This window comes from Myodes glareolus, chromosome 9 (assembly GCF_982192425.1).
Source record: "Myodes glareolus chromosome 9, mMyoGla1.1, whole genome shotgun sequence".
Lineage (NCBI taxonomy): Eukaryota > Metazoa > Chordata > Mammalia > Rodentia > Cricetidae > Myodes > Myodes glareolus.
Window position 1 is genome coordinate 23,703,513 of NC_142034.1, and position 25,779 is coordinate 23,729,291.

The window sequence follows — 25,779 nt, forward strand, 5'->3', positions numbered from 1 at the left end:
CTACCCAACTTTATGCTTCATGTTCTTTCTCTCTTTTAAAAAAAAAAAATAACTGCAAGGGACTCGAGAGATGGCCCAGCAGTTAAGAGCACTGGTTGGTTGCTCTTCCAGAGGACCCAGGCTCAGCTCCCAGCACCCACAGGGCGGCTCAGTTCTAGGGGACCCGACACCCTCAGACATACACGCAGGCAAAGTACCGATGCACATAAAATGCCACAAATGCTTGGCTCTTTTATCTTAGCCGAGGCAGGCAATCTCTGAGTTCAAGGACAGCCTGGTCTGTAGAACGAGTTACAGGACGTCTAGGGCTACACAGAAGCCCTGTCTCAAAAAAAAAAAAAAAAAAAAAACTGAAGAAAAAGAAAATCAAAAAACCAATAAAGTCAAAAATACCAAAATTAAACTAACAAACAAAATGGAATTCATTTTGTGTTGGTCACCTATTCCTGGGCATGGGGCTTGCCCTGGAGTTGGTTGTACACCCGTGACACTCCACTGGGGAAGACTGGTTTCCCCTGGAGTGTGGTTGTACACCTGTGACTCTCCACTGGTTTCCCCTGGAGTGTGGTTGTACACCCGTGACACTCCACTGGGGAAGACTGGTTTCTCCTTTGCCAGCAGTTATCAATTGCTGATAGCTTCTTGGTAAAGGGTTTTTGTTTTGGTTTTATCACGGTTTCTAAGGAGCAAAACTTCAATCCTCAGGTTTGCAGGGCAAGCATTTTGCCAACTGGATCACCTTCCCAGTCCGACCCTCTTATTAGGTCACACCTGCACAAGACAGAGGTCCATGTGAGCTCATTGAGTTCCTTGCTTGGGGGTCTCACAAAGTTAAACTCCTAGGGCTCTTCAGGATGTGGAGTTCCTTCAGTCCAATGGACTAACTCCACCCCTGCAATCCCAGCACTCAGGATGCTGAGGCAGGGGATCTTGTCTCAAGTTTAAGCACAGCCTGTTTTCCGAGACAGGGTTTCTCTTTGTAGCAGTCCTGGAACTCGCTCTGTAGTCCAGGCTGATCTCAAACTCAGAGATCTGCCTCCCACTGCTGGGATTAAAGGCATGCGCCGCCGCCACCTGACACAAGAGAACGCCTTAATTAATCAGTTATTTTTTTCTTGGAATTCATAACAACATTTAATAAATAAAAACACAATTACTCAACTTCATGCTTAAAGTTCAAACAAAGTTAATTCATTTTTTTTCCACTAATGGTTCCTCGCTTGAGGCATAAATAAATCACAATCAGTTAATTTTGTGTCATTCATGTCTGCTAGTTACACAGGAATCCAATCCCTTTCCATCCCAGCACAGTAAGACTCTTGACATGCTCTTTGGGCTATTCCCCAAGTGACCAGCCAGCAGAGAGCCCATCAAGGCAGATTTTTCTAGAAGCAAACCAGAACACAGCATGGCTTCTCGCCTTTGAGACTCATACTGGCTGTAACTCAGTCCATGACCTCACCTAACTGCAGAGGAAGCTGAGAAGGGCAGTCTAGGAGAAAGAAAATTTGAATCTGGTCAGCACACAGCATGCTGGTTACCATGTTTGTTGCCTGCTGTTATGGTTTAAATCTTAAACATGCTCCACAGTGGGGGGAGGGCGTCATACTTTAAACCCTTTATTCTCCACTGAGGGTGCTGCTTTGAGAGGCTGTGACGATTTAGGAATTCAGGTGTAGTTAGCAGAAATCAATAGAGGCGGATGTTGACAGCTATGAGCATCCCCTGGTTTCTGCCTTGCTCTCCGCTCCCCTGTGCCGTGAAGCCTCTACCGCACGCTCTCACTATCATGCAGTAAGTGACTCCAGTATGACCTCCCTGCCAGAATGGACCAACACCCTCTGAGACCACGAGCCCAAATAAATCTTTCCCCACTTACACTGCTTCTGTCAGATATTGTAGAACAATAATCACTCATAGCTCCAGGTGTGTGGGGGGCCACCCAGTGCAGTGGGGCAGCAGGGCGGAGATCCCTGGGTCACCTAGAAGGAGAACAAGCAGTAAACACTTTTCCTTTCTTTTCTTTCTTTCTTTCTTTCTTTCTTTCTTTCTTTCTTTCTTTCTTTCCTTCCTTCCTTCCTTCCTTCCTTCTTCCTTCCTTCTTTCCTTTTTTTTTGTCTTTGTTTTTCATTTGTTTTGTTTTGTTTTGTTTTGTTTTTAGGACAAACTTTCTCTGTGTAGTCCTGGCTGTCCTGGAACTTGCGCTGTAGACTAGACCGGCCTCTAATGCACAGAGATCTGCCTGCCTCTGCCTCCTGAGTGCTGGGGTTAAAGGCTCCGCCTCCACCGAACTCAGCAGAGTACTTTTCCTTTACTTATTGTTTTCCTTTACTTATTGTTTCTTTACTATTATTGTATGTACGTGTGTGTGAGTACAGACACCTGCATGCCATGACATATATGTGGAGGTCAGAAGACAACAGTTCTCTCCTTCCACTGCAGTTGCAGGGATTGACCTCAGGGCTTCAGACGCTCCCAGTAACCACTTTTATCCACTGAACCATCTCACTAGCCTTATGGTTTTTTTCTCCAGTCAGTGGCAACTCAGCAGGAAGATTTGCTCATCTGATGGGCCTAGGGCCACGCAGGATAGCTCACAAACTGGTCAAGGACACCCACTCCTGGCCACCCCTGGGCGGTCAGTCCAGAAGTTTAGGTCATTGCTGCACCTAGTCAGGAACAGAACACAGGTACAGATGCCCTCAAGATTGGCCCCATGCTTCCTTCAGGAAAACTGAAGAGTCCAAGCAGGGCAGGCCGGAAGACGATAGTGGCATACCCCTACCCTTAACCCCGTTGCTCTATTTGTGGACACAGTGTCTGGTTTTCCTTTTAGATCTAGCTCTCAGGTGTAAGAATCAGCAAACTGGTTCCCAAAGCCAAACACAAATTCCCTGGTCCAGAGAGTGTCTGAGTGATGCTCTCTGAGTCTGTGACTCCTGCCTGCCCATCCTGTGTGAGCAAGGACGAGCAAGAGGAAAGTGTGGATAGGCAGAACTAAGCACACGGGCAGCACACATGCAGCCGCTCTCAGATCCCCCCAGTGCTGCCCTCAGAGAGCACAGCAGAGATGTCAGCGGTCCAGTCCTGGCCCCGCAATGGAGCACGGGTAGATCCCTTTGGCTCCATTCCTGAAGCCACAGGACGATACTCAGTGTAGATGAAGGAGAGGGAATAGGAGTAGGGATCACACCACCCACGGCCCCACATCCACACACATAGTAGACAAGATGAAGAGATCACATCACCCACAGCCCCACATCCACACACATAGTAGACAGGATGAAGGGATCACACCGCCCATGGCCCCACATCCACACACATCAGAAAGAATGAAGGGGTCACACCACCCACCACCCCACATCCACACACAGCAGAGAGGATGGAGGAATCACACTACCCACTGCCCCACATCCACACACAGCAGAGAGGATGAAGGGATCACACCACCCACCGCCCCACATCCACACACACAGCAAAGAGGATGGAGGAATCACACAACCCACCGCCCCACATCCACACACAGCAGAGAGGATTAAGGGATCACACCACCCACAGCCCCACATCCACACACAGCAGAGAGGATGAAGGGATCGCACCGCCCACGGCCCCACATCCACACACACAGCAAAGAGGACCCTAGAAGGAACGTCCAGAGGTTGCTGACTCTGTCACTCAGGTGTCAAAGGGTTCTTTAGCCCCAGTCCTAGCTGACCTGACATTCCATCGAGAGTGTCCTCCAAGCAGTGTTGTGCCGAATGTGGGAGAGAAAGTTAGAATTTAATATATATGTATTTCTATCCAAAAGCAAGAAACTCAAGACTTCTAACATTTGGCATCTAGCCTGACCCACGTCCTCCTGATTGTTGGCCTGACATATCCCCTGCATGAGTCAGTCTCTGGAAGGAGTGAAAATATTCCATTAGGCAGAGGACTTGACAGACTTATCCTCACTCTGTTGCTTGTTTTTAATATACTGTGGCATGCTAATGCTTCCCTGTGCCCAGTTCCAATGAAATCACAGTTTTCAATGTCTAATTAAGCTAAATGAATACTCCTTGAAAAGTAGCCGTTGTAGGGCGTGTTGGCTCATGCCTGTGATTTCAGCCCTCGGGAGGCTGAGGCAGGAGGACCACCTACAAATTCAAAGTTAGTCTGGCCTACACAGTGAGTCCCAGGTCAGTGTGGACTACAGAGTGAAACCTTGCACTTGCATATGCACTCGCGCGTGCATACACACTTTAAGGTAGGCAAATAGCTGAAAGAGATTTCTGTAATATGACAAGAAAACAGCAGTGTCTCCCCCAGGGAAGACGAGATTTTGTGTGGCAGGAAAAATGAGGTTCTGCCTATCAAGCAGACTGTAGTGGACCTGTTTCTACAGGCATCTGTGCTTGCCAGCAGAAAGGTAAAGCTGGGAGAGGTATCAAATAAGCAACTGTTGGGAAAGGAAGGTAAATCCATCGGGGAATTTGGAGACCAAGTTTAAAAGCATTCTCGTTATTTCATGGTTTTGGTAGCTAAGAACCTCATGCATTTCCAAGATCTTTCATATCTGCCCTTCAAACAAGGAACAAAAAAGAAAAGAAATTTTTAATTTGCTTAAAAAAAAAACTTTCTAAATGAAGAGTTTGAGTGGGTTTAAAATCCATTTGCCGGAGGTATTAAAATGCAACATTATTCCAATTTCTCCGTGAGAACAGCTGATTGACATGAGAGAAGATGGGAATTCGCAAGCCAGTTTTGAACAAAGCCTCTCCATAATTGGTGGATAAAATTGAAAATTAATGTCACGATTTCCTGAACTGAGCCCCACAACGCACCTCGTCCGTCTGGATCTAGGTGTCTTCGTGAGGCCTGTTTTCCATCCTTGGCAGCCATTAAAAAACTGAACTTTGAAATAAACCAGATTTTAAATAAGGCATTCAAATCCCGGCCCCGCAAAGTGTAAAACCAAGATTTTTCAAAAATAAACAAGCATATTCAATCACGTTGTTCTCATCGGGAGAGCAAAAAGGGATGTGAGCTAAATGAAACACCATGAAATCATTTTAAGATATTGTTCATTTTCTGTGGTCTCTTTATAGTTTTATGATGTGCGTAATATCCTGTATGAACTTATATGTCATGTGTATATTTGAAAATGGACATGCGTTTTCATAATGTAAGTACTTGTATACGTTCACATGGGTAGTTCGTGTGTATTTCTATAAAAGTTCTGTGTATGCACATACAAACAGACGGGAGCTGCGTGACTACTCCACATCTTTTATTGATGGTTTATATGAACAATAAACCCTGAATTGAAGGATGTTGGCAGTGCCTGTGTTCCCTCCAGTCCTGGCACTAGAGATGACATGGGTCCTACTCTGCCCAGGGTGTGGACACATGTCGTAAAGATGTCCCTCGACTGGGCCTGGCCTATCCTGCAGGGGCAAGGGGTCAATTAAGGCTTCAGGCATGTGTGTTGTTGTAGGTTAGAAGTCACAAGCCTGAAAGAATTAACTGAGGGCAGGAGCTGCCCCACTGTAGAGAAGTGATCTCCTACCCCTAGAAAAAGAGCTTGCTGGGCTGGTGGTGGCGCATGCCTTTAATTCCAGCACTCAGGAGGCAAAGGCAGGCAGATCTCTTGCGTTTGAGGTCAGCTTGGTCTACAGAGTTAGTTCCAAGATAGCCAGGGCTACACAGAAAAAACAAACCAAAAAGAAAAAAAATCCCTCTCTCTCTCTTCCTCACCCTTCCCCCGCTAAGAAGAAAGAGCTAAAGGCTGCCAGTTCAGGCTAAGGGGGACTTCAAAGGACACTAAAAGTCACTCTCTTTTTTTTTTTTTTTTTTTTTTTTTTGGTCAGCGCAGCAAATTGGCAGTGGAGGCCGTGTGAATTCAGACAGCCAGAGACTGGGCCCGTGGCCTTTTTCTGCTTGTTATCTGGACCTTAACATGGAGTTTGGTCCTTGGTTACCAAGATGACCACAGCAGTCTCTGCTGAAGAGTCCTTTCTGCTGTGAATTTTAGATTGGCATGCTGCAAATAAAGCCTCTGATGCCCAGGAGGCTAAATACCCAGGGCGGTCGTAAGAATACCTCTCCCCAAAGTCTTAGGTTGGTCACAAGCCAGGCATAATGGCATATGCCCGTCATTCCAGCACTTGAGAGGCTAAGGCAGGAGGGTTGTGAGTTTGAGGCCAACCCGGGCTATAATAATGAGACCCTTGCCTCAAAAACAGAGAGAGAGAGAGAGAGAGAGAGAGAGAGAGAGAGAGAGAGAGAGAGAGCGCACCTGTACTTCTGCTACCTGTGGAGTGGCTCAACCTCCCCTGAAGCAAAAAGACTTCCCTGAGGAAAGACTGTCATTCCATTCCATTTCCTCCCTGTGCTTTTTCTGCCTGTAGATGTTGTTTCCTGTATTTTCATTGCTTACAGCAGAAAATCCAGGCTGCCTAGACCAACCTATAATGGCCTATTGTTCTCCAATCCCAGCCCACTGCATTAGTCAGCTACACGGAAAGGGGTTGTGGGTTTGAATGAGAACAACCCTGATAGGCTCATGTATTTGAATGCTTAGTCCCCAGTTGGTGGAACTGTTTGGGAAGAATTAGGAGGTGTGGCTTTGTTGGAAAAGGTGTGTCACTGAGGTTTCAAAAGCTCAAGGTTTTCCCAGTTAGCTGTCTCTGCCTCATGATTGTGTCTCAAGAGGTGAGCTCTCAGCTATTGCTCCAGCACCATGTCCACCTGCCTGTTGCCATGCTCCCCACAATGATAGTCATGAACTCACTCTTCAAAATTGTAAGCCCCAAATAGACACCTTCTTTTCTAAGTTGCCTTGGTCATTGTGTCTTATCACAACAATAGAAAATTAACCAAGACAGGGGCCATTCTAGCTAATTTGGTTTTGATTTTGTTTTTTGTGTTTTTTTTTTAAAAAAGTTTATTTATTTATTATGTATACAATATTCTGTCTGTGTGTATGTCTGCAGGCCAGAAGAGGGCACCAGACCTCATTACAGATGGTTGTAAGCCACCATGTGGTTGCCGGGAATTGAACTCAGGACCTTTGGAAGAGCAGGCAATGCTCTTAACCAATGAGCCATCTCTCCAACCCCATTCTAGCTAATTTGAACAGAAAGAATTTTATGCCTTTATCCTTTGCTAGAGAACGCATTGGAAAGGCTGGAGAAGTCAGCTACGTCTGCAGCAGATCCCGGAAGAACATGCTTGAAAGAATCCCTGGGGAAGCTGTGCCTCTCTGGTACTGTCAGGGAGCTTTTTAAAAAAAAAATGAGGAACCACTCAGGGACCACTGACTTCCAGAACCATGCTCATAACTGATCAGGGGATCGAAAAGTCATTTCAACAACTTTGTAGCCACCATACTGGAGACTGGATACCAGAAGGCAGCTGTGCAAAGTTCCAGTGTCCACACCATGCTGACCATCCGAAGGAAGATGCTTCTTGTACCAACTCCTTACCCCCAAGTCTGCATAGCAGACATAACTATGTTAGCAAGATCCTAACAGCAAAGGAGTCTGAGGAACGCAGTGTCTAGCACTCATGCGCCATAGCTCAGAAGTGCTCACTAGGAAGTTAGGTGGGGGGGCCACACTATGCACACATTCTCCCTCAGCAAGTTTGCCAAGCTCACCTGTGTTCCCACTACAGCAATGATTCCAAGGGATTCTTGGGAATGCCCCCTCCAATTCCGTCTGCCCTATTTGAGGCCAGGCAGTGAGGGTGCACACCTTGAATCCCAGCACTTGGAAGGCAGAGGCAGGTGGATCTTTGTGAGTCCGAGGCCAGCCTGGTCTACAGAGTGAGTTTCGGGACAGCCAGGTCTATGTGGAGAAACCCAGTCCTGAAAAACCAAAACCAACAACAATGAAAAAAAAATAAAAAACCCTCTGCCCTTTTTGAATCTATGACACTTTTCCTGGGCTTTTTTGGGTTACTATGGGCTGAAGTTGCTCCGTAGGAATATAATGCAAGCCACACATAGAGTAGGTTGGATAACAAGCATCCAAAGGTATCGAATATATCAGGTCCTACCCTTTAGCACCTTAAATAGTAATTAAATTGTGGGAGATGGGGACGGACCTTTGCAGATGTAATTAAGGATGTCAGGGTGACGAGGGTCACCTTGATTATCCATGATTCCGTAGCTGCCTTCTCAAGTGGCCTTGGACCAGATGGACAGAGGGGATTGAGACTGGCCAGAGTGGAGACGGGAGGGAGGCAGTCACAAATTCAAGGACTCCGGGCAGTTCCCAAAAGCTGCAAGAGGCAAGGAGTGGATCCTCCCCTCTAGCCTCCAAAAGCTACGTGTCCTAGCTGGATTTGGAGCTCATGACTGTGAGACAACATATTTTGGTTGTTTAAAGTCACTGGGTTTGTGGTCATTTGATACAGATGAAATTAATTTTAATCACCTATTTTATTTAACCCAAGAGCCACAAAGCATCGTCATTTCAACACAGCACTGAGATAAAACATTATGAGTAAGAGGGTTAATGAGATGGCTCAGCAGAGGGGAAAGGCCTTTGTTGCCAAGCCCTAAGCCTGAGGTTGATCTTTGGTACTCGTGTGGTGGAGGAGAGAACTGACTCCCACAAATTGTCTTCTGACCCCCTCATGCATACGGTGGCACAGAGTCCCAATCCACCTCACACAGAAAATAGATAAACTTTTAATTATGAATATTACAGCTTACATCCTTCATGTTAAGCTAGTAACATCTAAATTGCATTTTATCCCAAAGCTCTCTCAGTGTGCATTAATCCAAAAGCTGCACCTGACTGATGGCTGCCAGATAGGATAGTGGAGCCCCGGTCTTTGGCAGACCAGCACCAGACTGAGACTGAAACCTTTCCTCCTCGCAGACAGTGAGCTCCTTGGAGTCGGCAATCTTGTCCCTTCATTTCTGTATCCTGTGCCGAAATGCAAGAGTGCTCAATAAATATATTTGAATGAACGATGGAGTTTTCTGAGACCAGGGAGGTTTCTCGCTCAGTGAAATGCCTGCTGTGAAAACTTGAGGCCCTGAGTTCAGCTTCTGGCACCCGCATAAAAAACAGGGTGCAAAGGCATGACCTTGTAATCCCAGTGCTGAGGGGCAATGACACAGGGATTCTTGAGGCTTACTGGCCAGCCAGCCTGCCCTAATTGATCCCATTAAGAGACCCTGTCTCAACAGTAAAAACAAACAAGAGTAGATGGCTCCTCACGATAGACACCTGAAGTTGATCTCTCGCCTACACACACTCACACACACATTCTCACACACACAAACTCACACACACTCTCACACATGCACACATACTACATACAGTCACACACGCGCGCACTCGCACACACGTATACACACCACACTGCGTGCGCGCACACACACATACTACACACACGCACACTCGCACACATGCATGCACACACTCACACACAGGCTCACACACGCGTGTACACACATACACACACTCACACACATGCACACTCACACACACTCACACACATGCACACTCACACACACACATGCGCACTCACACACACACACACCACACACTCACATACATGCATACACACGCACACACACACGTGTGCACACACATACACACTCTCACACACTCACACACATACTCTCACACACACGTTTGCTTTCTGTCACTGTGATAAAAGCACTCTGACCGAAAGCCACTCAGGGGAGGAAAGGGTTTGTTTCTTCTTACACCTCTGACAGAAGGAAAGGCAGTGCAGGAACCTAAGCAGAAAACACGAAAGAATGCGGCTTGCTGACTGGCTCTCTGGCTTCCTCACAGGCTATGCTTAGTTTATTTTCTTCTGCAGTAGTAGCTCAGGACCACCTGTCCAAGAAGGGGCACCACCCACAGTGGACTGGGCCTTCCTACATCAATTAAGACAATATCTCATAGGCTTGTTCATGAACCAACCTGATAAAGTCAATTATTACTCAGTTGAGGCTTGTTTTCTTCACGTGATTCTAGGCTGTGTCAAGTTGACAGTCACTCACTCGGACACACCCAGGCAGAGACAAATATATAAAAGCACACAAAATGGAGCTCCTACAAGGAAGAAAAAACTATCAGAAATAGCACTTTTTGCTTGTTTACTTAATCAGTTTTCCCTCTTCTTTCCTGAGGAAAGTGAAGGAAACATCAAAGAAAGGAAAGGTTTTGTTTTTTAAATGTATCTTTAAACATTCTGCTTAGGGGATCCCTTCTCTTAGGAAGATAAATGCAGAGCCGAAGCCAGAGAAATAATGTAGTTGAGGCTAAAGAAAGCAGGCTATGTCGATTCGTGCCTATAATCCCAGCTCTCTGGAGGCTGAGGCAGGAGGTTGTGGGTTTCAAGTCAACCTGGTCTGTGTAGTGAGACTCAGTTAAAGAAAGATAGGGGAGGGAGAGTGGAAACCACACCAGTTTCTCCACATCCCTTTCAGAAGGCAGCACAAGAGGGGTCCTTCTTGACTCCATTTATTTGTCAGGAGTTACCCTAACGCCCAAACCAAAGATATCACGAGCAGAAAACAGCGGCAGAACAATAGCCCTCAGGAGTACAGGTGCCAAATCCTTCACCAAAATATCATCAAATCGAAAAAGAATTAAGCAGCATAGCAAGAGATTTACCCCAGGTATGCTGATGGAAGACCGTAACCCATCAGGGCAACAGTGTGAGGAAGACAGTCCTACCAACACATATACAAAGACATATCATCCCCTTCAGAATGTTCTTGTGTCCAGCGCCGGGGGTGGGCAGAGGGACTGGGCAAGGTCTGCTGGGCCGCTGAAACTGAAATCAGAGTTCTGAGCCTGCTAAGCTGAAAGAAGTGGTTGCATGTGAACCAAAAGGTCTAATTGCAGAAAGAGAGAGAGAGAAAAATCAAACCCAGGGCTTCCTACATGCTGGGCAAGCTATGTATCAGCTGAGCTACAGTCCCAGGCCATTTCTCCTCCATGTAGCCCAACCCTTCCACCCAAAAAGCTTAGCAGTTGGTCCTCCCACCTGCCAACTAAGCCAAAGCCAGCGGACCAAGGCTGCCTTGGCTTGCAGCTAGCCAAATTCTTCATAAAAAAAAACTACACCTGCATTCACCAAAGCTGGTGTCTGTGGGATCACAGGGATCCTTGCCGATCTCGTTCTGTGCTGCTCTCAAGAAGAGAAGGCTTGACCACTTTGTCCAGCTTCCATTTTGTGGTGGGCACGCTGGCTCAACATGATTCTGCAAAGCCATAGGGCAACAGAAAGCGTTCCAGAAAGCAGACTGCGGAACCTAATAGAGATGCTGGGCAGCCCACTCTGCAGATCAGCCTGCTGGTGTCACCCAGTGTCTTCAGGCTGAAAACCTGCCCCATGGGGCTCTACCACTCATCCTGGCTGGACACTCCCTCACAACGTCCTGAGGACCCCTGGCAGGGAGAGAGTTGGAGTCCTGGAGAAGGAGGGGGTGACTTCCCGCCCTCCACCTAGCAGAGCTTCTTGGGAGAGTGAATTACCGAGCAGGGCAGCGTGCCCTTGATAGAACCCTCCAGGGCCTTCCAGCTTCCTCACTGGAGTCAGAAACCTGATTCCCTGGCTAGAGGTGGCCTTGTAACAGGACAGAAAGTTAGAAAAGACAACACGAGGGCCCAGTAGAGGCGTCCAGATCCACGGGATAGGTCTGGGGAAGGGTATCCAGTAGAAGCTCCCGTTCTCACTGTCTAGTCAGCCCACTGTTTCCTCCTGCCACCTCAGGATGAAAGGGGAAGCCCGCTGCACACCTTGGTCTGGGCATCCTCCTGACCACGTGGTACACGGGAAGGGCCTAACTGGGAGCTTGGAGCCCCCTACACATACCCTAACCGGGGCCTACTAGGCCAGCCCGCCATTCAACGCTCCCACCCCTCGTCCACCTACGCGCGCGCGCGCGCGCGACACACACACACACACACACACACACACACACACACACCCCTCCCAGCCTGTGACTGCCCCACCTGGACTGTTAAAACACCTCTGGGGCGGGGCCGGTCGCTGTCAAGGCCACGTGTAGGGCCTCGGGTGAGAAGGGGGATGGGCGGAGGGCGGGCTATCCTTAAGGCGGGTCCTGAGGTTTGCTGGCGCCTGCTGTCCTGACTTACCTGAGTTCAGCACAGTTTGATCCTGGGAGCCGTGAGTGCAGCGGGGATCGTGAACAGGTAAGTGCCTTTACTCATTTGGGTGTGGGTGGGGGAGCTCAGTCCAGCCTAAAGAGATCTAAGGCTGCAGCCGGGGTGCAGGGGTCTCGGTCTTGGCCTGGAGTCTTGGACGCCAGATTAGAGCCTGGACAGACCCAGGCGTCCTGACTCCCAGGCAGAGCTCTGAGACTGGCGGGACTAGGAGACAGTCCGCTGTCCCGCAGGCCTTGCTTGCTGCCCCAGGTGAGGCTTCCTGGATCTTGGGGAGGCAAAGGACAACAAGAAGGTAGGCTCAAAGGATAGGGGTCCTGGGGTTGTGCTTTGGGGAGATTGGAATTTCATCCCCTGCTTTCCCTACCTGGGCTTAAATGATGGCCATGATAAGTTTAAAAAAGAAAAAAAAAAAAGAGTTCAGCAAAGGAAGATCATAGGACTTTCCCAGTACCCCAGGAGGTCTTTGCCCCTGGAGTTTTGGGGAGGAGAAGAGAAAGAAACAGAGTTAGAATCTGAAGAGGAGAAGGTAGGAGGGAGCTGTAAATAGGGCAGAGCTAACTGGAATTCTTCCTGAGACACAGGCGTGTGTGTGTGTGTGTGTGTGTGTGTGTGTGTGTGTGTGTGTGTGTGTGTGCACGCGCCCAGGCACTCCTCCCTAAGACTTAGAGCAGAAAGGAACCAGCTAGAGAGGTACACTGGGAGGACCCGGGCTGTATAGCAACATCCCAGAGGAGCAGAGGAGCCCGTGCCTGGGACCAGGGGTGACTTGGGAAGGTTAGATGTGAATCTGCGAAAGGGCTTCCTGCCCTGGGTGTCTCCTTGGGTTCTCACGTACCAGTTGGTTCCAGAATCCCAAAAGGGGCTGAGGTAGGGGAGACCTTACGCCTGTGGGAAGAGCGCAGGGTGATGGTGGAGAACTGTCAGAGGCAAGAATACCCACCGTGAACTCCCAGACACACACTCGGAGCCTGGGCAAGTCCCTCAGCCTTGCCAGTACTCCCCCCTCACAACTGCTGGGAAATAGAAGGAGTGTCAAGTGTCTGTGATTGTCAGGTCACCGCCCGATGGGAAAACCACTGAGAGCTGTCTGGAGAGGCACAGAGACAGCCTCGGGATGCACATGTCCTGGTCATGGGGGATATGCGGGCTCCAGTGCACTCTGCTCACTCTCCCCAGCCTCCTCTGTAGCCCTGGCAGTGAACCCTGCAAGCTGCGCCTGCTCCCTGGACTCTTGGAGACTATATGGGAAAAGCTGTGTCTTGCTTGGGCTCTGTGTCCTCAGCTGCCCCCAAGGAAGGAGCTCAGGCCAGCTCCCTTCCACTGCATTTATAGACATGCTTCCCCACATGGCATCCCCACCCCTGGACCCAGCCAAGAAGTCAGATAACAAAGCCATAGGAGCCTGAGGTGAGGAACAGGGCCAGGCAGGGTGCAGAGAGGCCAGGCTTTTTGTCATTTGGCATATCAGGGCCCCTTCTCTGTGTCCCCTCTGCCTTTGAACTCTATGTGGCTGAAGGAGTTAAGATTACCAAAGTCCAAAGCCTAGATTTTAAATCCCAGATCTAAACCCTCTGTTGGTTCCTTTCGAAATTTTGTTGTTTATTTGGTTGGTTGGGTGGGTGGGTGGTGAGGGATTGAGACAGGATCTCATGTGACTCCAGCTGGCCGCGAACTCTCTGTGTAGCTCCTCATCCTCCTGCCTCTACCTCTCTTGCAGAGATTACAGGTGTGTACACCACACCCGATCCCTAAAACTTTATTGACTTTTTTGAGTCTGGGTATCTTCAGGGGCAGAATGGACTGAGGACAGAGGCTCTGGCTGGAACGCCTGCTGGACACGGCATGTTGGTCAGTACCTGGCACCTGATGGGGGTGCTCTGTAACCGGGAACCCCTTACGAGGGTGTCATACTCCGTAAGCCCCAATTTCTAAGTCATCTCCGGAACTGTCCAATGGTTTCCCGGTTTCCCATGCATCACCTTGTGGCTTCACCCTCTGACACAGGAGGGAGGCAGCGAGGCTTAAGGTCGGCACGTTCCTGTCCCACCCAGTTTTCTCACTAGTCTGTCCTAGGACCTTTTACCTCCTCCCCTACACACCAGTCCCCGAGAAACAAGTACATAGCATCAAGAGAAACAAGTATGTAGCATCAAGGTTAGACAACAGGAAGAACTTTTCACAGGAAAGGAGATAGCAAGTAAGAGCATTTCTTTTTCTGAATGAGCCCCGGGGGGGGGGGGGGGGGATGACTGTCACCTGATCCTATCACTCCCCAGTGGCTCTCTCTCTTACCTCCAGGTTTGAATTGTCAGTCCTGAGATGAGCCTGAGTCTCAGCAGAGTCTTGCTAGCCCACCTGCCCCACCCTGCCCCTCCAGCCCAAACGCCTCTGTTTCCTGGATACCTTTGACTTCCCATCTGGCCGCTGGGCCTTTGCACATGCCATATGCTGCTTTGAACACTACCTTGCCTCCTCGTTCTTACCCGCCATGCTCAGTTAGCTCCCTCTTTTCTGCTTTGCAAGTCTTCTTCCTTCTCCACAGAAGTCCTCCCTGGCCTTCCCAGCAGAGCCATAGAATCTCCTCCGAGTCCCCTCCCCTGTATCTCTGCTCTTTTCATTGCAAAATGGGACAATAGTGGCACCCACCTCATCAGGTTGTTACAACAACTTGAAATGGGCTTTTTGTATAACTCTCGGAGCCTCTGAACTTAGTAGTTCCTCATACATATCAGCTCACATTCGTTTAGAAATACACGCATGACATAGTAAGTGAATGGCAATCATCCCTTTAAGTCACTTAACCATCACTTGCATAGGCTTAGATCTACCAGACATTGTCCTAAGCATATGATTAAGGCTAGCTCATGAAGGAACTAAGACAGGGAAAAAATTATTTCCTTTGTCCAAACTTCCACAGTTAGTGAGTGTCAGAGCCAGGAAACCAACTGGGCCTTTAACTGAATGAGATGCTTTGTTCTTCACTGAGAACCCAGGCAGGGGCTTCACCTACAGAGGTCACTCAGATCCCACCCTCCTCTTTCAGGTTCTTGGAGCTCTTGGAAGCAAACGCTGGGGTAGAAGTGAGGCTGATCAGAAGCCAGAGCTTAACTGCTGGACTCACGGCCACATCATGTCCAGCTCCCTGCTGACTGGAGGTCATGTGGTCAGCTTGACTCCTCGCGAAGAATCCAGGATGGCCCTGCACCCAAGCTCCAACCCCAGCCTCCCAGCACTGTGTCCTTACTACACCACAGAGAGCTGGGGAACCCAGCCTCTGATGGCCCCCACACTCTGCAAAGGCACCTCTAGCAGGTTCCAGCCTGCCCAGCAAGCAGAAGCCAAAGCTCACTGCCCCCTGCAGCACCCTGGGGAGCAGGCCTCAGGGACCTCACAGGACCTCGACTCCTGCATTGACTTCTCACTGGAGACCCTCAACCAGATGATCCTGGAACTAGACCCCACCTTCCAGTTGCTTCCCTCTGGGACTGCTGGTCCCCAGGCTGAGCAGGCCAGCAGCATCACTTCAAGGAGCAAGAAGGAGGAACCTGAAGCCTTAGGTAAGGATTTGGGAGCACAAGTAAGAAGGGAACTGGGAGACAGAACTCGAGCAAATAGGGGCTCTTCTACGAAATTTGAGGCACAGGGCTTCTTGTCCTGTGGGGAGTACAATGAGCCCTAAACAGACTTCTGACCTTTCTGACTTCTCTGCTGCCCAAAAGGCATAAGTACAGATTTCCCTCACCAGCCAACTCTGCCTGGTCCCTGAGTTTGGAAACTGGTAGACTCCAGTTTCATGTGGTTTTTATGAGAACTCAGATGTGCTGGTCCAGGTAAGCAGCTTCCACAATGATATGCACATAGTAAGAGCTTCCTAAATGCAGAGTCCCAGAACCTTACTTAAGCTCTTTTTTTTTTAATGATTTATTTATCTTTATTTTATGTTCATTGGTGTGAAGGTGTCAGATCCCCTGGAACTGGATTTTCAGACAGTTGTGAGCTGCCATGTGGGTGCTGGGAATTGGACCCGGGTCCTCTGGAAGAGCAGTCAGTGCTCTTAACCGCTGAGCCATTTCTCCAGCCCCCTTACTTAAGCTCTTGATGTTTCTCTTTATAGCCTAATCTGGTCCCCTAAAATTATTGTAGGATTTCTAGGTGGTCCCCGATCCCTGCTTAGGGGACCATCTCTTGAGAAAGGCCCAAGATGGATGGGATGAGGGAGAGGCAGAACACAAGAAGAAGGTTGCTGATTCCCTGTTTGGGAAACACAAGTCCCAGTCTGAAGCTTCTGCCCATTTCCATGGTGTAAATTCTCCCAATTCTGAGCTACTGACAGGACGTCACCGAGCGTACGACTGAAAGTGAAGTAGTCCTGCTCTGTAGAAGAGCATATGTATCAGAGGACATAGTGGCACACACCTGGACACTGGCTTAGAACCGGGGGCGGGGCGGTGAGTTGTGAGTTCTAGGCTAGCCTGCAGTTCATAGCAAGGCCCTGTCTCCAAATTGGCATGGAGGGGGTTTTTAAAGCTGGGAATGTAACTCAGTGATAACCTAAACTGCCCTCAGCACAAAAGAAATAAAATCTCACTGTACCAATACAATAACCATAAAATCTCAGAGCCTGCATTATAGTAAGAGAGTAAGAATGTGTGGGTTTGGGGTGTGTCTGATCTTCCGTATTACACACATATATTTTCATTTTTTTATTCTTTTAAATCTTCTGGAGACAAGAGTCTGTGTAGCCCAGCCTAGTTCTTACCACTCCACCTCCCCTTCTGAACACCGCAACTGGTCAGCTTTCGTTTTTGAATGTAAGCTATCTCACTATCAGTTTGCAGAATGCAGCTGTTAATAATGACCGAGTTCGGCAACCAGCTAGACACCTTCAGAAGCCTGTAGTCTCCAGCTCGTAACAATCTGGTACAAGCTGACACCAGCACACACAGGCAGGGGAATCTGGGAAGCCCTGGGTGCTGATTCGGTTCCCCACACTTGAAACATCTCGAGGGTATTCTGGGAGTGAGGGAGCAGCAGAGGAATCCATCAAGCAGGTCCCCGGGGGTCAGATAGCAGGAATGGGGGGGTGCACACAGAAGCCAGGCTAACATCCACTTCCTGAGCATTTGCTGCATGCTAGGCCCTGTCCCTCTGCTGAGTTCTTCTGCAGGATCTCATGTAGCCCAGGCTGGCCTCAACATGCTAGGCAGCCCAAGATAACCTTAAATTTCTCATATCCTCCTGCCTCCTCTTCCCAAGCGCTAGGATTACAGGCGTGTACCGCCATGATTGGCTTGTATGGAATTTTCCTAACCTACCCCACTGAGAGGAGAATTTGACTCCACTATACAGCTGAAAAACTAAGTTAACATGGGCTTGAATAAGGAACCTGTTTAGCCTGACCCCTGGGTTCAGGCTGACCTGATGCAAGCTATTGACGTCACCTCTATGTCTTTGATTCCTCATCTATAAAGTGGACAAAATAAAGAGTTCCTACCTCCAAGAGTACAGCGATTAAGAGAAAGGATTTGTCACAAGTCTTGGTGAGCGGTGGTAGAGTGGGGCGATTGCCTCTACAGCCAGCCCCAGGGCAGCTTAGATTCTGAGACAGAAGTCGGCACAGCACCCAAGCCCTCTGGCACCCTTCAGGGGATCCTGGCCTCCCACTGCTTCCCCTCTTCCTGCCAAGCCTATTACAGGAGCTGTCTTCTCCTGCAGCAGCCCTTCTGCTGCTGAAGGCCAGTCGTGGGCACAGCACTGCGGGGAAGCGCTTTAGACCTAATTACCGTGGGCAGGAGCCAGCCCAGGTTTTAATGTTCATGCCCCAAGGCAGGGATTCCACCCGGCCAAGACCAGTTGGGGCAAGATCAGTATTAGGAGTCCGCATGCATAGGGTGGGGTGCAGGGTAGACAACAACCATCCCTTCCTCCGCTGAAGGCTTGGTGAAGAGCAGATGACTGTCAGGGCAGTGGTCCCCATCCTCAGATTGTCCGGGGACAACCTGCCACCCGAAGCATGGGTCCATCCAACTCTGGGGAACAAAGAGTACAGAAAGGTTGGCAGTGGCCAGGAGGTCCTTACTGCCCTCTGCCATGCCCCCTACTCCTCCTCCTCTTTCTCCTTTTTTTTTAAAACAAAGTCTTGCTCATTAGTCCAGGGTAGCCAGCAACCAGGCAGCCTCCTACCCCAGTCTCTCTCTAGAGTTCTGAACCACAGGCTCCCTCATTTCCAACCCCTACTCACACGCTCCTCACGCAAACCTCAGAACTCCTCCCTAAAACATCAGAGCGAGGTCAGCACCCCCTCAAGCGGCTAGTCTTCCCTTACCAAGAGTGGCAGATGCCACACCGCAGGCCCGCTGTACCCATCTCGGCCTCCCCAAACCCTCCAGTGGGCCACTGATGCTGGCGAGAAGGAGTTCACAGTCCAGGACACTGCCGAGAATTCTGGGTGAGATTCCTTATATCTTCACATCCTCAGAGTGGATTCTACCCCCCACCAACTCCCCCACACACCCTGGTGCCATCCCATCCATCCTCCTTCGAGGCACCCTGTCATCAGGAAGCAGCAGAGGCTCGCCGGCCTCCTCGCTTGGTAAAGCTAGAGCCGTCCTCTCGTGACTGCCTAGACACAGCTGAATAGATCGTTCGTGGACATTAACTCCTAGGGTGCAGAGTCCCTGCAGCTGCCGTGAAGGAAATCACAGGGGTCTTGTCTCATCGATGTGTTAGCTGAGGTTGAGGAAAGAAGCCATGGTCCTCAGTCACCCCTACGAAGTGGCAGATCAGGCTAGTCCCTATCCTTAAAGCCCTGTTTCTGTCTCTCTCCTTAAACTGGAGTTTGCTTAGAAGAAGCCAACAGGCTTCTCCTCTGAAACGCACCCCCCCCCCCCGGCACTTCTCTGAAACTCTGTCAGCACCCCCCTTCCTTGCCTCCTGTTCACCTCTCTTTATACTTGTCCTTCAGAGTCACCACCCCAGAGGGATCCTGGCTCCTAGACCCAAACACCATCTCCCTTATCCTCTCTACGACCTCCCACCCCATCCTTGGATCAGGTCCCCACATTTCATTTTCCAGCAGTTTCTGCCAGGCAAGGCTGTTTGCCAGTCCCAAGGGCAGGCTGTTTAATAACTGTCTCTCCTCCCCCCACCCACATGCCCTCCCTTCACCGACCAGGCCTGCGGCTGGCGCCTGCATCCACCCTACACTGCCGGGACTTGCCCCACAGGCCTGTAAACAGCGGCTGCACCCCAGGGATGGGGTGGGAGCCTCCACCTCCCCAACCATATTCACCTCGGGACAAGGAGTGGGGGGGTGAGTCACAGCACAGGCCCCTCCCATCCTGCTCAGCTCCCAGGCAAGGTCTTAGATATTTTTATGACCCATGAAGTTGGGGGCTAGGAGCCTCACCAGGTCAAGAGACCCACACCAGAGCAGACAAACACCAGGAAGGCCTTAGAATGGGATCCCAAAGAGTTCTTCTTGTCCTAGAAGAGGCCACAAACACAGCTCAGGGGCAGAAATTGGGACCCTCCACTCCTTTAGTTTTGTGGCATTGGACAACTCACTCAGCCTAGCTGAACCTTGAGTTCTTATTGGTTACACGGGGATCAATAGCATTTTATGTGCATTGGTGTGAAGGTGTCAGATCTCCTGGAACCAGATTTTCAGACAGTTGTGAGCTGCCATGTGGGTGCTGGGAATTGAACCCGGGTCCTCTGGAAGAGCAGTCAGTGCTCTTAACCGCTGAGCCATTTCTCCAGCCCCCGATCAATAGCATTTTAATAGAGCTGCCGTAACAGGACAGGTTACGCTGTGTTGCATGCTAGCAATTGCCTGTCTTTGGCAGAAGTGATGCAAGAATCCTCAGCTCTGCTTCCACTTAATCTCCAACCCCAGTTACCTCCTCTGTAAAACCAATGTCTGGACTACCCAAGGGCCATGCTGAGGGTTAGCGGTGGTTATGGGCATAAATGGTATAAAGTCTTTATAAAAACGAAAGCTAGCCAGGTGGTGGTGGTGCATGCCTTTAATCCCAGCACTTGGGAGGCAGAGGCAGGCAGATTTCTGTGTTCAAGGCCAGCCTGGTCTACATAGTGAGTTCTAGGACAGCCAGGACTGTTACACAGAAAAACCCTGTCTCAAAAAATCAATCAATTAATAAATAAATACAAAAATAGAAGCTGGGGCTGAGGGGTGCAGCTCAATAAAAGGCCTTGCCTAGCATTCATGAAGCCCTGGGTTCTATCCCAAGTACTCCAGTTGACACATTAAAAACTAGATGCGGTGGCTTCTACCTGTGATCACTTAGAAAGCAGAGACAAGATTATCAGAATCAGTTCGAGGCTACCCTGGGCTATGTAAGGAGTTTGGAGCTAGATTGTATCTCAAAAGGTTTTGGTTCGGTTTGGTTTTCAAGACAGGGTTTCTCTGTAACAGCCTTGGCTATCCTGGAACTCGGTTTGTAGAGCAGGCTGGCCTTGAACTCAGAGGAATTCATCTGCCTCTGTCTCCCAAGTGCTGGAATTAAAAGGGTGCATCATCACCACCACCCAACAATTTTTTTTTTAAATGAAGGAAAGAAACTTGCCAGCCTCCCGGAAAAATCTGTCACTCTCACAGCCCTCTGAGAGCCTACAGTGCATTTCCCCGAGTCTCCTCTGTTGCTCCATTCTCTTAAGCCAAAGATCCCCATTTCAGCTTGTGAGGGGCTCCCACTGGACCACCAAGAGAAGCTGGTAGGGAATGCTCTTTTCGTGAGGAGGCCTGCCGCGAACCAGGCTCCATTCATTCTGTGTTTGCTCCTCAGCACCACCCTAGAGGGTTGGGTCTAGATCTCCACTTTGCAGATAAGGAAACTGAGGCCAAGAGAGGTCTGGAAAGTTACTCAGTGCCTCCTGGCTAGAAAGAGGTAATGTCAAGATTCCCACCCAAGTTTGTGTGGCTGTGGCTGCAAAGCCAGGCTGTCTCTGCATCCCCTGAACTAGCAAGCCTGACTCAGCCCACCAGCCCTGTGCATCTGATAGAATGCCCACTTCCACCCAGGACCCCGGGTTCAGGCACCACGGGCTCATGGGAAGGAGCCATGAGTACCCAGGGCAGGCTGGACTCCACAGTTCTGAATAGGGGAGGGATGAGCTGTGTTTAGTAAACTGAGTGCTCTCCAGGGCCCTACCCTAATTTCCATCCTGGGAAACCATGGATAGGATTCATGACCCTCTAGAGGGGGGGCAGCTTGTGCACCCCCAGTTTCCACCACCTTTGCCAGACAGTACTCCACCCATCGATTCTCTCTGATTCCTGGCTCTCACCAATGCTTTCTTTCTCCCCCCACCCCCAACAAGATATAAAGTACATCGAAGTGACCTCCACCAGATCAAGATGCTTCGACGGTCCCCAACGCTGCTCCAGCCCATGTGTGACTCCACCCTTTGGCTCCCCACGCAATGGCAGCCTCCTTTTCTCCAGAGACATTCCCCGAGAGACTCGAAGCAGCAGCGAGAGCCTCATCTTCTCTGGGAACCAGGGCAGGGGTCCCTCTCCCCACACCCCATCTTCCCTTAGCAGTTCCAGCTCTGGCCAGGAAAGCAGGGCCTCAGGCTCCCCACTGGCCACTCCTCCAGGCTGGGAGAAAGGGCCAAGGGCCCCCCAGCGGGGCAGCAGGGTCTCTGTGCTGTCAGCCAGCCCCACGTCAGATGTCAGCTATGTATTTGGAAGGTAAGTTCATGACGTTGCATGCATGGTGACACACACATGGACACGGACACACACACAACAGAAGGACACTCTGTTCTGTGAGCAAAATGTACGGGCATCAAGAATAAAAGATTACACGTTGTCTGGGCTGTGGTGGCACAGTCCTTTAATCCCAACACTTAGAAGGCAGAGGTAGCTGGATCTCTGCGAGTTCAAGGCCAGCCTGGTCTACAGAGCTAGTTCCGGGACAGCCAGGGCTACACAGAGAAACCCTGTCTAGGAAAAGACAAAAAAAAAGGAATACATGTCTTTTCTACCATCACAGCCATTTCTATCTCAAATTCCCCTCAAAGCATTTAATCATAATTCAGTGTCCTGAACTCATGGCTTCCATTAACTTTTTGAGAATAGAGTACTACGTTAATGAGACTCACGTGTCTTCTTTCCAGCCACCATATGACCCATCTGGAGGAAAGGTCATTAAAATTCGGGGTAGCTCAATGTCAGCCTGCTCTGGCTTAGGACCCCAGTTCAGTTCCCAGCCCCCACAAGGCAGCTCACAATCCTCTGTTGCTCCGGTCCTGGGAGATCCAGTGCCCTCCTCTGACCCCCAACAAGCACTGTCCACACACAGCACACAGGCGCACACACAGGCGAGACCCTCACATGCACAAAATAAATAATTTTTGAAAAATTAATAAATAAATCTCAGGAGTATAAACAGACTTGGGGGCCTGAGATGAAACAACCAGGAATGAAAGCCCCCCCCCCACACGTGCTACTGACAAAACCTGGTAGGAGGCACCAACTTTATTTAAAGGGATCCCAGCTCCCTGATCTTAGGCCTCCCAGTAGAATCACACAACAGCCCATCCAGGATAACCAAACCACAAGACCTCAGTCCCACACACCAACTTCAAAGGCATTGACCATGGCGGCCCCAGGCATAGGAACCAGGGATCCACTACCATGCTTGCTGGCCTAGCAGTGTTAGCCTCCTCCAGCTAGATAGCTGCCCTGCACCAGCCACAGGCATGTCCAGCCCAGGTGCAGCAGCCTCTCAGCAGGCCTTTTGAGGGTGCTGGGGCATGGAGATCCTCCTGTCTGTGATGGTTCTGTCAGATCAGCCTGACTGGGAATGCAGGAAGAACCCAGACCGGCCTAACTGCTGGAGGTTAAACCCACCAGCTTGCTTAAATGACGAAAGGTTCTCAGGTCCGAGGAAGGTTCTGTACCCTGTTGCACGCTTGAAATTCAGATGGGGTACTCTTTGTTCTGGGTTTAGGGTGAGTGTATATGCAGTGCTCTATTTGACCCCAGATAGGGCCCCCAGATGGCTAGATTCCAGAACATAGCTCTGGTTCCCACTAACCACCCGATACCCTAAGACTCCATCTGCTCTCTTCCGCAGCAGCCAGTCCCTCCCGCTCTCAAGCCTCTCCAGCTTCCAGTCGTCTTCGCGATCCTTGGCGAGTCCAGCCAGCTCCTCTTCCAGCCTTCACAGCCTGGACCGAGGGTCCCAGTGTGGGAGACCTGGTGATGCCCAGGCTCCCAGCAACCCAATACCGAACATGGGCCAGCCCCAAGCAGCCCACTGTCCTCCAGTAGCCAAAGAGCAGGCCAGCAGTTGCCCCCCTTCTGTCACCAACTCTATGGTGGACGTACCCATTGTGCTAATCAATGGATGCCCAGAACCACAGTCTCCCCCAGCCCGGCAGACACCAGGACACCAGGGCTCTGTCCAGCCTCGGACAGCATCTCCCAGCCACCCCTGTCAGGCTACCAAGAGCCACAGTCAGACTCTACCAGATGGTCCTGTCGCTGCATCTCCAGATGGTACGTAGTAATCCAACACCTTTAGCATCTGAGGGTTTAGTTAAGAGGACTAGTCAAAGACCAAGGGGACTTGGCAACAGGCAGCTAACATTTTTATCGACTACCCACTTTTATTGACTACCGCAGTGTTGGTACACCAAGCACTGTGCCAGGGTGTGAGGATACACAGATGGACACAGTCTAGAAAGAGTGACCCAACCCAAGACCTACCATAGAGTAGGGTCCTTGCAGAGGTATAGACGCTTCATAGGTGACAGATGAAGGAGTGGATTAGGCAACTTGGAGAATGGAGGAGATGACACTGAAACTAGCCAGCACCCAGAGGAAGGGGTAAAAGGCATTCCTTGCAGAGGTAACTGTGACCGCACTGCTAGGGCAGTGTGCCCGCACAGCACAGCAAGGAAATTTGTGGGATGTTAGGTGCAGGTCACTGGGAACAGTGGCAGATTGTGGCAGAGTGTCAGAGGCCAAACTAAAAAGTGGGTTGTGCTGTTTAGACAACAAGGGCCGTTTTACTCTTTAGACAATAAGAAACTGAAGCAGGGAAGAGGATGTGGGGTCAGCAGTGCAAACGTAATGGTTTACCATGGAAGCTGCCTGGCAGGAGGGTTGTGAGACTGGAACCAGGGCTGGGCAGCTGGAGAGAGGGAGGAAACAGAACCAGGCAACCCTCGGGCAATCTGAAAAGATGCATAGTGACTAACTGGCTAACCCAAGGAGAGCCAGTGAGTACATCAGTCCTCACTCTGACGTTCACGGATGACAAAACCATAGAGGGGCAAGTGGGGAATGGAGACAAGGCATTCCAACGCAGATGGCTGAAAACCACAAAATGGCAAACACCCTTCTTCCCGGAGCTTGTGACTATAGACATTCAAAGAACCCAAAGCAGTAAACACAAGCTGAGCTGGAGCACCCTTGGGGTAGTCCCAGACTCTCCTCCCTCAGCTGTCTGGCAAACGAGAAAATGGCACCTCAGCCAGGCCTTTCAAACAACAAACTTTATCTATTACCGGAGGGCCCCACGTGCCACAAAGCACATGTGAAGGTCAAAGTACTTTTTTAAGTGGGTTGACTCTTTCTACCTTGACGTGAGTCGAAGGGGATCAAACTCAGGTTGTCAGACCCACATGCCAAGAGCTATGGCCCACTGAGCCATCCTACCAACACTAACACTATTTCCACCCTTTATGATAGGGCTTAATTCTGTAGCCAAGCTGGCTTTGACCTCAGTGTAATCCTCCTGCCTCAGCTTCCCAACTTCTGGGATGACAGCCATGAACCACCACCTGGTTGTATGGCGTGTTAGGGATCGAACCCAAGGCTTCATGTGTGCTAGGCAAGCACTCTACCCACTGAGCCACGGCTCCGGTGGGGTTTTCCTCCTTAGGCTATTTAGAGAGACCCTGGTGATGGGTGATCAGGAAGGATGAGTGGCATAGGATCCCTGGGAAGAGGAGCAGGACAGGTTTCCAGCATTCTCCCCGCTTGTCTCTCAGCCACCCTCTACCCAGTTTACAGGGTGCCCTTCTCTGCCTGTCTCCAGGTGCCACCAAGGGCATGCAGCCCACCATGAAGTTCGTGATGGACACATCCAAATACTGGTTTAAGCCAAGCATTACTCGAGAGCAAGGTAAAGCCAGCAATGTATTTTAGGAGACAAGTGTCCCCGTAACTATATCTAGTGAGTACTATGCAGCAGGGAGATGGGACCTTTGGTCACGGTTGTAAGGAAGGTGGGAAATAGCAGCCCATGGGAGGGTGGGTGACCTGCTGGCCTTATTAGGAATTAGGAAGTAAGCAAAACCTGCAGAAAGTAGACAGGAGCAAGGACTTCTGGGGGACAGAAGGTTGTGTGACTTCTCTGGGAGGACCCTGTGGGGATGGGCAGAGAGAGTGTCCGTGTAGAGTGAATCAGCCTCTAACCAAACACTGTTCCAGCAATCGATCTGCTGAGGAAGGAGAAGCCAGGTGCTTTCGTCATCAGGGACAGCTCCTCCTACCGGGGCTCCTTTGGCCTTGCCCTGAAGGTACAGGAGACACCAGCTTCTGCCCCAAATCGACCAGGTATGTACTTTTTGCTTTATCACCTCAAAGTCC

At 50.1% G+C, this 25,779-nt stretch overlaps 1 protein-coding gene and 1 long non-coding RNA gene across 7 annotated transcripts in view; one reads left to right on the forward strand and one right to left on the reverse strand.

Moving 5' to 3' along the window:
• LOC125410866 (uncharacterized) lies at window positions 1–12,252 on the reverse strand. 3 transcript variants are annotated; one of them, XR_015003821.2, is made up of 4 exons: window positions 11,760–11,887; window positions 9,933–10,064; window positions 1,880–1,982; window positions 1–1,074 (listed from the first exon to the last, which is right to left on the reverse strand). It is a non-coding gene; the product is annotated as an uncharacterized LOC125410866 (long non-coding RNA). The 3 variants fall into 3 exon arrangements; XR_015738751.1 differs by lacking the exons at window positions 1–1,074; window positions 1,880–1,982; window positions 11,760–11,887 and adding exons at window positions 8,655–8,918; window positions 12,120–12,252; XR_007235191.3 differs by lacking the exons at window positions 1–1,074; window positions 1,880–1,982 and adding an exon at window positions 8,655–8,918.
• Window positions 12,037–25,779, forward strand: part of Tns4 (tensin 4) — a 22,775-nt gene continuing 9,032 nt past the window's right edge. Inside the window, exons 1-6 of one of the 4 annotated variants that reach the window (XM_087910016.1) lie at window positions 12,037–12,176; window positions 15,193–15,706; window positions 21,492–21,864; window positions 23,255–23,679; window positions 25,226–25,312; window positions 25,621–25,746. In XM_087910016.1, the coding sequence (XP_087766142.1) occupies window positions 15,280–15,706; window positions 21,492–21,864; window positions 23,255–23,679; window positions 25,226–25,312; window positions 25,621–25,746 (1,438 nt within the window). In that variant the 5' untranslated portion in view covers window positions 12,037–12,176; window positions 15,193–15,279. Of the gene's footprint in view, window positions 12,177–12,304; window positions 12,442–13,935; window positions 13,998–15,192; window positions 15,707–21,491; window positions 21,865–23,254; window positions 23,680–25,225; window positions 25,313–25,620; window positions 25,747–25,779 lie in introns of those variants that run through there. The other 3 variants (XM_087910017.1, XM_087910013.1, XM_087910014.1) reach the window with 3 other exon arrangements.